This window comes from Cryptotermes secundus, unplaced genomic scaffold, assembly GCF_002891405.2.
Source record: "Cryptotermes secundus unplaced genomic scaffold, Csec_1.0 scaffold925, whole genome shotgun sequence".
Classification (NCBI taxonomy): Eukaryota; Metazoa; Arthropoda; class Insecta; order Blattodea; family Kalotermitidae; genus Cryptotermes; species Cryptotermes secundus.
Genome location: NW_019733333.1, coordinates 319,808 through 332,590, shown reverse-complemented (window position 1 = coordinate 332,590; position 12,783 = coordinate 319,808). Strand labels below are relative to the sequence as shown.

Sequence of the window (12,783 nt, the reverse complement as noted above, 5' to 3'; positions counted from 1 at the left end):
AAAACACAGTTGCCATGACTTTACCGGCAGACTGTGTTTGCTTGAATTTTCGAGGCTTAGGCGAAGAGGAATGCCGCCACTGACGTGATTGTTGTTTTGTCTCAGGTGTGAAGTGGTACGCCCAGGTTTCGTCGCCTGTGACAATTGAATTCAAGAAGTTGTCCTTTTTGTCAGCATAGCGGCGAAGAAATTCACGGGAAGAGTCAACTCTGCGCCGTTTGTGGTCTTCCGTGAGCATTCGCGGGACCCATCTTGCGCACACCTTCCGATAATTCAACTTCTCTGTCAAAACCCGATAAATGGTGGTTCGGGAAACCTCGGGAACCGAAATGCAGAGATCATCGAGTGTGATGCGCCTATCCTGACGCATGACTCGCTCAATCTTCGCGACTGTCTCGTCAGAAATTGACGGTCTCCCAGTTCTTTTTTCGTCGTGTATTGCAGTACGACCAGATTCAAACTCCCTACACCACTTGCGGACGTTCTTTATGTCCATGCACGACTCGCCATACACTTCCACCAACCGACGATGAATTTCAATTGGTTTAGTCCCTTTTGCGTTCAAAAACCGAATAACTGCGTGAATCTCACACTTTGTGGTTTTAGTAATTGGGAGCTCCATTTCTAACAGCAACCGTTCCAAGACTGAGCGTCCTAGCTACGTGCGCGCATGCTTGGTGGTATTGGAGGGAGTGGGGGAAGCAACGAATGCAACAGGGTTGCCAACAGCCGCACGAAAAATTACCCAGCGCTTTGGAGACCTTACTTTTGGAATCAGCTACGTAAAATTCAAAGCTTTCAGATGCTGAAGCAAGAAGTTCGAATTTTAGATATTTCACGTCTTTCTCTTTGGAAAAGGTTGTGTGTAATGTGCATATGCATATGTAGTAACTTTTGGCTAAGATTTTGCCACCATGTGTACCGCAGACTGTTAGATTTCTGGCATTCAGTTCACAGACAAAATGACACTGAAACAACAGATTCCAATACCCCATGCTCTCAACATACACATACATATTTACAAGAAAATATTCTTGCTAACTGAGTTTAATGAAGCCTTCTACTTCATGTGCATGAGGCAGCGTGCGAACACACACACATCCCCTCCAATTCTCCTTCACAAGTAACAAGAGAAATTTCTTTAGAGATTATTCACATTAAATAAACATCTAATATGGTGCTACACTATTTTCTGAGCAAGGAAATCCAAATACATATGGGACCCACATCTGAACTACAGGTGGGGAGGAGGTTATGAGTACAGTTTTGTCTTTTCACTTTACAAACTATAAAGAAAACATTCGTATACAGATAAGCATTGTGTGTGGCTGGCTTTGTATGAAAATTCTGCAATTCCTCAGTAGTAGCACATAAGTCAACTCATGTCTTTAATGAGCACTGATATATAAGAATTAAAACTGACCGTCTCTTTGGTATGCTGGCCCCCTTCTTTTGGAGTATTGAATTAATATCTCCACGATCCTTTTGGGCAGTTACTTGTTTTTTCTTCAGTTCCTCCAACAGTTTGAACATTTCTGAGTCTGCAACATCATATGCTGTTTGACCCTGCACATGGGGGAGAAAATGTAAAATTTAAACAGCTAGTCATTTACATCCTTTGGATGCAGTTAGAAAGTGTCGCAAGCAATGTAATGACAGACAGCCTGTAGCATTATTATTAAATGATAAAAGAGATATGCTTCCTTTCTCGATAGTGATTAAGCTTCCTACATAATGACATTTGAATCTGAACTAAGCCAAGTCAATGTATTTACATGTACATCACATAACTCTTCATAATGTTATATTTTTGCATCCTGTTGCACTGATTCTCATCCATGATATGTATACTGGCAGTCTTGTAGTGCACTCAATCTCACCTGTCACTTCACTACATGTTTTGGCATCACTGTGCAATCCTCAGGTGTGTTATTTACGTCAAGCTATTGCATTGCTCGCCATCATGTGTCATTTATAAAATTATCTAAAAATGCACACTCTTCACTAACTATAATAAAATTTATATATATAAAATTTGTTAATATCCATCATCTTATATGTCTTAACTCAAACCTGTGTACTACATCATTCTTCCACTATGGGAGTCGTTCTTCCTATATTTTGCGTATATTGTGTCTTGTGATGTGTCCTCTTTTTTTTGGCTGTGAGCGTTGATTACAACGCTCGCAGCCAATATACATATCATGGATCACATAACTCATGCACAGAAAAACATTTTTTTATCACTACTACAAGGCCATGGGCCCTCAGGCTGACTTGACCTATGAGACACTAGGAAACACATACCTTGCAAAGTAATGGGCTCCAAATGGTCAAACATTCCTGTAGGATATTCATATTCTACCTATATCTGCATCATAACAATATTGCAGCATGTGGAACAAACTACAAAACAACAGCAGATTCTTAACAAGCAACAGTTGAAGTACAACAAAAGAGGAACGGTTAGAAACAGTGTTTACAACTCAGTGTGAGCAAAGGGTTTATGTAATAGGGACACCAACCAAGCTAGAGTGAGACTGTAACAGTTGCTGTGTTAAAATCCAATGCCAGGAAATACAGTCAACTATCGATTATCCGCGATAATGGTGGGGATGGAAATCACGATTAATCGAAAACCCAGTTACGACAAATTTTATTAAAAGTAGTACTGTAATACTGTACCTTCATAATACTATAGGCCTACCTGTATTTAAATTTATCCAACCTCATTTTTATGTCATCTCATGGCCTATTTAATACGTTTTTTTACATTACGCTGAAGTATGAATCAGTTATTTCAATCACAGTCTTCAACAACACCCAACACTTTTTACAAATATTCACACTTAAAAAAATTTAATATTGTTGTTTACTTTATGCAGCATTTTCCTTTTTCTGTTGAATACTTAACACAACACACTTCCTTTTACACCATGACATTTTGCTAACGCACTTGAAGATCGATACAAAGAAACTAACTGGGGCGATGTATCTGTCCTTGAAACTTTCCACAAATCCTTGCATTCTTTCGCCCCTACCCTAGAACATTGTGTTAGCATAACGGGACCAAAGAATGCAGAGCTCGGTTCACACTAGTGTGAAAATTGTGTTACAACTCACCATGTGAAACAAAAGTGAATGAATATTAAACAACATATAAGCCTCAAAAAAGCCTCAATAGCCCCGGTTAAGCCGCAAACCGGTTAATCCGCCCCCGGATAATCGAGAGTTGACTGTACTAGGGGAGACTGTAATAGTCAATAATCCAATATCCAATTAAATACTCTTCGAGTCACTTTAACAGATGTGACAATATCGTGAGCTGCTGTCTTTCAAAATGGTAGCTTCTGGATGCACATTTTTTTAATTATATTCTTCACTTAAAGTTTCTCTTCCAGACTGCTTCAGTGGGCTTGTAGAATTTATTCTTCTATGATGCATTATTCCAGCCTAGAAAACTAAGATTAACGGCCGTGGGGATCCTTTATGTTGACCACACGACATCCTCTCTCCCCTAAAGTTGGCACTAACTTTGCCGACAAGCGGCGGTCACTTGGTCGTTATAGTTCGCTTGCAGACTAAAGCCACAGAGTTTGTTTGATGATGTATTATTAACTGTCCTACTTCTATAGCATTTTACCTGCATGGTTTATGTCACTTCCTTTGTGTAAAAATGCACCTATCTTACATAACTATTGTGTTGACTCTTTTCTTTCTTTATTGTATTTACCAGTAAACTTTCTGTACTCTTACTTTTAGAGAAGATTTTTCCATGGGGGGGGGCTTACAGTTTCCACCCAGGTTTTGGCCACAAATTTTCTGTTACATGAAAATGAAAAAATGGATGTTAAGTAATAATTCATTCTGTGCCTCTATATACCATCTAAACCCTAATTCATATATAATCATTTTGGGTGACGAGTCAAGGCTTCTGGAGCAAGCACACATGCATTTAAGTTTACTAAACTTTTCTACACATATTTGCAATCCCTCAATAGTGCCACAGTAGTTGTTGCCACACATTATTTGCAACATACCACTGCCCAAATATTACCCTGACATATTTCCAGCCAGCATTCTGTCTTAATAAGACTACAGTGCTGAGTTAGAAGTCTCTGATAAATGGTCATTATTGACAGCACACCATGCACTTTCATATTTTATCAACTGCTGAATATCCACACGCACAGGGGACATGCAACCTTTCTTAAACTTTATGAACTGGTAGTTACCTACCACATAGTTCTTCATGTCCATATCACAGAACTCCTCCACGAGCATTTCACAAGCTTCCTTTTGCCCCCAGTGTGCTGCAGCATGCAACGGTGTCCAGCCATCAAAATCTTGGGAATTTAAATTTGCACCACCTTGTAAGAGAACACTGCAGACAGACAAGAACAGTAAAAAGTGACAATAATTAAAATATGCAACAGTAAGAAGTGACAATCATTAAAATAAAGTCTTTACCATACATGAGACAATTTATTATTTATATTTATTCAGGCCATTAACTGTTTCTGCATCTCCACAGCTAGAAAAATGAACATATTTCTAGAGAATCATACAGAATATATCAATTATTAGTATTTACAATTATAAACCACAATCAGCATTCAGATCTGAAGAGGATTTGAACTTCAGTGATTAAAATTCATAATTTTAGCAAATGGTTTATCGAGTCTTTAATTTAATCCTGACAGAGCCAAGATCAATTGGATTGTGGTTCAAAAATGCATAAAAGCCCGGCATTGATCAGATCAATTCTCCTTATGACATGTCTGCCACCTTACATTTCTACAAGCAACTGCATCCTGGTGTAGAGGACAAAATCTGATGCAACATTGGTGTTCTAAACAATTCATACATATTACCTGGAGAAGAAAACTGTTCTCAAATTATACACGTCTCACCCTTTCTAAGCATCACATTCTGAACATTTCATAACAGAACATTTTAAGATAAAAATATTCAAGTGACGGAAATACTTAAATAAAGACAGGCCTCAAACAAAAATGTTTATACACACTCCTACTAGACCAAACCTTGTCACCAATATTGATCCTTTACATTTTCACCTACAATTCACACCTTCAAAACAGAATGAAATCTCTAATTCATCCTATAGTTGCAAATATTGTTATTCCACATGACTTCAGTAGAACAAATATTCATTTAAAAAAAACATAAAATGTCCTACTGCAGATGATTATGTATGGTGCAGTGGAAAGGTCAGGTGTGGAAGTGGAGTGGTGGTACCCTAATTTCAAAGTACGATCTCATATTTGACTTAAAGGAATGAAGTAAATAAGAAAGTAAAGACAGCCAGTGCTCATCTTTATTACAATATGCACGAACTATATGTACTATTTTGTGTACTCAAGTCACATCACCTTCAAGCAATTCTAACATATTGTGACGTGTTGCGCAATGGAGGACACCCCTCCCTCCTCAGCGGTACATGGCGGCATCATAGCGCTGTCGTTACTCACCGTGGTGACGTAACACGCAACGCAGCTGTGACATGGGAAACAGGCAACAGCGATACCCACTGCGTAACAGGCGGGCACTGTGACTATATAAGGGAACTACACAGCCGCCGAAGATAGTTAAAGTTTAGCAGCTGCCGAAGAAAGTTCTCAAGTTCTCTAGTTATCTAGTTACGAGTCAGTCACCAGTTAATTGCAGTACAGTATTTGTGATACTGCCAATGGCAGTAATGTTGAGCTTGTAAATTGTGTGATTGTAAGAGTGAATGTGAAATAAAATTTGCTATATCCAGTAAGGCATGAAGTTTTTTGTCGCGTTATACACCCAACACGTGACAATTTGGTGTCAGAAGTGGGATTCGAACTTGGACACGCCTCAATGAATTGTACTGCCACACAATGGATATGGAAAAATTGTTTGAATGCCTAGTGCAGATGCAAGACAGAATGGAGGCCAATCGAAAAAAGACAAAGAAGATTTAACAGCCAAATTAGCCTCCTGTCAAGAAAAGGCAGAGATCAGCCACAAGGAACTCCTAGCCAGAATGGAGGCTGACAGACAGGTCAATATGGATGCCTGGTGGAAAGAGATGACAGCCTGCCGAGAAACGACGGAGGCGCATCTAGAAAAAGAAGTAAAGACGATAGCCTACCAAGAGATGGAGGTACGTCTAGAAGAGGAAAAGCCGGCCACAGTGGACACGAAACCTGCGGAGACACAACAAGAAGTCCCAATAGTGATACCGGTTGGAGTGACAATGGCCTGCCAAGAAATGGAGGCACGTCCAGAAGAGCCAGCCTCAGTGGACATGAAACCTGAGGTGGCCGACCAATCTGAGGTACCCGTAGAAGACGCCGAAGTTATGCCGGTCGGAGAACCGAAGAAGAAAAGGCGTAGCGACCGAAATCAGCGAAACAGGAAGAACCCGACATGGGGAAGTTGTGGACCCCAGAAGAAGTTGGCTGCCCCCTGCAGGAAGGTGTCCCGCCATGCAACAGTGGCATGGCTCAAGAGGAACATCTTCAGGAAATCTTCAACCGAAAGAAATTGTGAGCCATGAAAAGAAGTGACCGCCACTGGAATGAAGATTACAGAGAAGAATAGATGTTGGAAATGCCCTCAATGCAACAGTGGCATAAAGGACAGAGGTCTGAAACGGCGGCTACGAGTCAGCAACCAATTGAAAGACCCAACGAAGAACACCATCGGAGGGTGTAGATCAGGAAAGCGATCACACCTAGGAGGGAGAAGTACTCGGAAGATGACTTTCTACGTGATCGTCGGCAGGAAGATCGCGAAGCAAATAGCTGGATCTTCTGTCGGATTACGACAAAACAAGGAATGAACCTTATGGAGGGGTCGACCCCCTCCAAAGCAAAAAAAGAAACAACGGATCGGGGAGGAGCCGGTAACGTAGAAGTACCGACCTTCCGAGCAAGAGTAACTGTGCGATAGATGAATGTAATACAACTGGATCTTCTGGCAAGTTAAAAGGGAACCGCTAGAGATGAGCTTGGTCTTAAGAAGGGAGTGGTTGTAACGGCCGGATAATAGTTGCTGCAAGGAGTAGCCGAAACAACAGGAGACCCACCAAGCACATCCTTGGAAGGAACGGGGGCGTACAGTTACGCTATTCGGGACGAACAGTCTTAAGGAGGGAGCAGTGTGACGTGTTGCGCAGTGGAGGACACCCCTCCCTCTCCAGCAGTACGTGGCGGCATCGTAGCACTGTCGTTACTCCCAGCGGTGACGTAACACGCAACGCAGCTGTAACACGGGTAACAGGCAACTGCGGTACCCATTGCATAACAGGCGGGCGCTGCTGCGACTATATAAGGGAACTACACAGCTGCCGAAGATAGTTAAAGTTTAGCAGCCGCCGAAGACAGTTCTCAAGTTCTCGAGTTATCTAGTTACGAGTCAGTCACCAGTTAATTGCAGTACAGTATTTGTGATACTGCCAATGGCAGTGATGTTGAGCTTGTAAATTGTGTGATTGTAAGAGCGAATGTGAAATAAAGTCTGCTATATCCAGTAAGGTGTGAAGTTTTTTGTCGTGTTATACACCCAACACGTGACAATATGTTTCTAAATTCATCATTATAATCAATACTGAAACCAAATATTTATAAAATTAACATTCACACCTCTTGCTCAAAAGGGAGAAAAGTGATTACTCTGATGGATGAATATAACACTGAGAGTCAAATTTCATACTGTAGGCACATCTACATATAATTCAGAATTACAAAATTACTGGGTGATTTCTTTTGTTAAGGTCTCATGGGTATTAGGTTTTGGATGTGCAGGAGATAAATGAAGCACAGATAACACATGCCAAGATGAGGAGTAACAGAACTAAAATTAATAGCATACAATTACCTCATTACTTTGATATAGCCTTTAGCTGCAGCAATATGGAGTGCTGTGGCTCCGGTCTTGGGATGCGGTGTCTCTTCAATACCACCATTGTTTAACCATTCCTTTGCATCTTCCAGCATCATTCTCTCCTCTTCATTACGGGCTTCATCACAATCAATCCCTGAGAAACAAACAAATTTACCCTTTTCAGTAGAGAAGATGAATGTGTCATCACAGGACCACATAACTTATACATACAACCATGTTTATCATATTATACAACATCTGATCATAACAAAAACAAGCTGTACTTTCAAAAAGAACAATCCTTTATACAATCAAGTGCCAAAACACAGAAATTTCATAGAATATAATGAACAAGTAAGCTCTGGCTTCTCTATCAGCATACAACAAATTGTCATTCTGGCTCACCCATGGCATTTCTTGCAGTAAAATCATAAACAATTACAAGTTAAAAAACATATAATTTTGGGACATTATTTACATCTTCAGCACAGCAGACTCTGCAATACAAGGTTTCTGCACCCCTGCTCTATAAAACCCAAAAGACAGAGGGCCCTGAAATCTTGTTAGAATGGTACTTTCTATGAGGTCTACAACCTCACCAACTTGCACTGAAAAAAGGAAAGGTTAGATTGAACGCTGCATTTCTCTCTGATGATCTGGCATGAATGACTCATGAATGGTGAACAGAACCATAGAAATCTTAGAAACTGGCTCCAATGCAATTTTGTCAAATATGTATTCCTGCAGCTTTAAGCACTGGATCATATCAGACTTGAGCCACCATTCACATGACAATCCTGTCCTGTCCAACAGTTCACCACTTGAATAGCAAATTCCTGTTCCTGCCCAAGAGTCTGCCATGCACAAGGTTAATCTTGTTCTGATCCAACAGTCTTACACAAACAAACAAAAATTAGGATGTAGTGTGCTGTCTGCATCAATAAGTGAACAAAATTCCACCCCATGTGTAAATGGTTTCAAGGGTTTTGATGTTCAAACATAATAAACTGTACCTTTTGCAGACTTTCTACTGTTCTCATAATTTTCTTTGACTGTTCCAAGAGAAAATTTCACCTACCAATAACACTACACTAAAATTATAGCTACTATACATCATGATTCTCAAATCTCACAAATGTCAGAAAATGCTGACAGACTCTGGACTATCCCGAGATTTATTATGTGCTATATAATCAAGTAACTCCCTTAAGTAGAATCACTGAGAAGTTGACAGTCACTCACCAGGGCCAAAAAAATTCCCACCTTTTATACAAGCAAAAGATTAATCACCCTGTTCACAAAAACTCACCACTGTATGTTATCCTGAGCCATACGAATCCAATTAACACAATCCAATTTTGGTTCAAATGGGTTTTAAGAATATTCTCCCATCTCTTCCCATCAGGCAGTCTAACTAGAATTTCATTTTAATTTCTCAACTTCTTTAAATGTGCTGCACATCCTGGCCATCTCATCCTCCTTGATGTGATTACACTAATAATATTTGGTGGAAAGCATAAAATACAGAATATCTCCATTCTCCCAAAACATCCTTTCTTTTGAGACAACATATTCCCAGCACCATTTTCAAATACTCTCAACTATTATTTAGGTCGTTCAGAAATGACTGACACTCCCTCCATAACTCTGGAAAATTAGCAGTGACAAGAGCAAGCCGGTGCATGTGGGAAGACATACTATAGTGCTGCCTATGGCCATGAGATGACATTGCTACTGCCCACAGTCTGAACAGTACTGTGTTATTTGTGGCGGTGTGCAGGTGCAGTCGTGGACAACGCTCAGGCAACAGGGAAGCAGACAATCATGGGCAACGGTGGACTGTGTGGTTTCTCTGGAGGGAAGGAGTGGCTGCTTCACACATTCACACGAGGTTAGCAGCCGTATGTGGGAAAGCAGTACCAAGTCCCATAACCGTGTTTCGCTGGATAGCAGAGTTCAAAGACGGAAAGGACTGTGCGGAAAAAGGCAAAAGAAGTAGGCATCCAGCAACAGCATGCACACCACACAGTACCCAGTGTGTGTCCAACTTGACACTTGGGAACAGGCGCATCACTTTCGGTGAACTAGAGAACGCAACAGGTTTGTCACGTGGAACACTGCACACCATTATCCATCAGGACTTGACGATGAAAAAGGTCTGTGCTCAATGGGTGCCCCATTCTCTCACCATTGCGCAGAAGCAGAAGCGTGTGGAGACATGCCAACAGTTACTGCAGCTGTAGAGTGCGGATACAGGGAGTTCTTTGAGCATCTAGTCACCGTCGACAAGTCATGGTTCTGGCACGAGACTCCAGAAAAGAAACGCCAGTCGATGGAGGGGAAGCACGCTGGTAGCCCTCTTCCCAAGAAGTCATGACCAGGACTATTCGTCCGAAAGCAAATCGCGACTGTGTTCTGGGATCAGGAGGGGAGCATTCTGTTGGACTGGCTGCACCTTATACGACCATCGACAGTGTACAGTACTGTAACTGACTGTGCCAACTAAGCCGACACATTCAGCAACGCTGCTACAGAAAATGGGGGCACAGAGTTCTTCTCCAGCATGACAATGTGCGCCCACATGGCAGTTGGCAGACCACTGCCACCCTGGGTGCTCTAGGGTACATCTGCCATACTCGCCCAATCTTGCCCCTAGCAACCACACTCTATTCGATGCAATGAAAGACATCATTCAGGGTAAGATGTTCACCTCCAACAACAAGCTTCAGGCAGTTCTCCAGCAGTGGCACAGGGATATCCCCAAAGAATGGTCTGCTGTGCAAATACAGAAACTGCTGGAATGATGGAAAAGGTGCACAGACATTGGTGGGGAATACCTCTAATATAATCTGTATGTATTTTGTTCCAATAAATGGTTACTGTGAAGAAAAAACATTTAGTGTCAATCATTTTTAATGCCCCTAGTAAAAGGCGAAGTTATCCCCCAGCTTCAATTAATTCATCACCACACCAGGAAGACATATGAGGAGGGGAGGTAGAGCTCCACTGTTCTTAACCTCAACACTAGATGGAGGTGAGCGGTCAGCTTTATGCACCCACTACTTTACACGCTAGATAAACAGCTCCTGCTACACATCATACAGGAATGCCAGGTGGGCAACAAAGCCAGTCTGGATACTATGGAGAACAGAAAAATCTCTTGCCCTTGCCAGGAACTGGACCCCAAATCCTTGGCCACTCAGCCTGTAGCCTCATGCTCACTCTCATCTATAGCCTTTCCTAACTAGGTGGGAGAAAAAGTTTATCAATACAGTGACCTGATACCAAAAATAAACTGATATTCAATTTATGTTAAATTCCTCAAGTCAAACAGAGTTTACTGTATAAAAGATTATCAACGCCATCCAGTGTGATTGATAAATGTTGTGTAACGTGTTTTGTTACTGAAGATGCCGTTCGGATTGTTAATTGGTTTATTTAACAATCTACAAGTCTCGGCTACAATTATTTATAACAATGTTACGTGTTTCCACACTTTACAAACCCTATGCACTAAATCTCTTCACTCTATCTTCAAGAGTCTTCACGTATTAACAACGCGGGAGCTATACAAGTCTCCCTGAATTACACACTCCAAATATAACTGTACTACAGCACACACAAAGTCTTGAAAGCACACAATAAGTCTTCCACTTGCTGACTTCTTAGTTATTGCACACTGTCACATAAAATCTTGTAACCATGCATTCGGGTCTTCTTACCGCGACTGCTGCCATATTTCAACTCAAGTCGTAGGCTGCTGGCGTGAGAACTAACTTCGGCGGCGGCTACGTTTTAACTCACTCACGCTTACTGCTCAGCCGGCTTTTATTCCATTCTCTGTTGCCTGTGTCACCAGCGTTGTTGCTTGCCACGTTACAGTAGGAAGCGGTGCTGCATCACAGCGGGGAGCACTGCCATGTTGCAGTGTGGGGCAGGGGNGAAACTAGTTAACAATGTCATTGGTTACTGTCAATACATAGACACTACTACTACTACTATTACTACGTCATAAATATAAAATACTGTAATGTGTGTTATATGTCGTCCGAGGCTTTGTGTGCATTTTTGTAACATACTTATTTTTTACGGTGAGTTGTTAGCCCAGAGCCCAACCCCCAAGCTCAAGGGCCACCCCTTGTCCTAAGCTAAAGAAAATGGATATGAGATTTGGCACTTGGAATGTTCGAAGTTTGTATAGGGCAGGTTTGTTCAGGGCAGTGGCATAGGAAATCTTAAAATATAAGTTAGATTTAGCGGGAGTACAGGAGGTCAGTTGGGACGGAGGTGGCATTGCACCAGCAGGAGACTATACATTTTTCTATGGAAAGGGGAACGAAAATCATGAATTAGGTACAGGTTTTTTTGTACATAAGAGAATCATATCAGCAGTTAAGAGGGGAGAGTTCATTAGTGATAGGATATCATATAAAATATTAACCTTCCAGTGCCGGGCGACGTACATAGCACGTCGGCATTTAAATGCCACATCTCGCCGGGCAACGCTGTCATGCGTCTTGTGCTGCTTTTCATGTAAAGTAATACTTTTGCTATAAAATGAAAGAGGAAATTTCTGTCTATCATTTCGTACATTCGTTATCCCACTTTGAACTTCCCGGGGTATTTTTTTTTTACATTAGAAGTCTCTGAAGAAGTTCCGTAGCTTGCCGTCTAGGTTGCAGTATTGCCATACAAATCTGTCTCCATCTCTTGGAGAGTTAGGAACTAAATATGCTAGGTTTATAGTCTGTGACCTCCTTGCATGTTGGTTGAAGGAAAGTCTGTGATCTCTCTGCGTGTTGGTCGATAAAAAAATCGATTTCCATTCACCAGTGACGAGTGCTGCTTCTTGAACGGAATGAGAAACCACGTGTAGAAAACCTAACAAGAAAGATACGTGACACT

General features: G+C 41.4%; 1 protein-coding gene across 9 annotated transcripts in view; it reads right to left on the bottom strand.

Annotated features, from left to right (window-relative positions):
- Positions 1–12,783, bottom strand: part of LOC111868082 (protein phosphatase 1 regulatory subunit 12A) — a 160,741-nt gene that overhangs the window by 122,355 nt on the left and 25,603 nt on the right. For all 9 annotated transcript variants that reach the window (XM_023858461.2, XM_023858459.2, XM_023858465.2 and 6 more), the window contains exons 4-6: positions 7,873–8,032; positions 4,240–4,384; positions 1,424–1,566 (exon numbers count right to left, since the gene is read on the bottom strand). In XM_023858461.2, the coding sequence (XP_023714229.1) occupies positions 1,424–1,566; positions 4,240–4,384; positions 7,873–8,032 (448 nt within the window). The remainder of the gene's footprint in view (positions 1–1,423; positions 1,567–4,239; positions 4,385–7,872; positions 8,033–12,783) is intronic.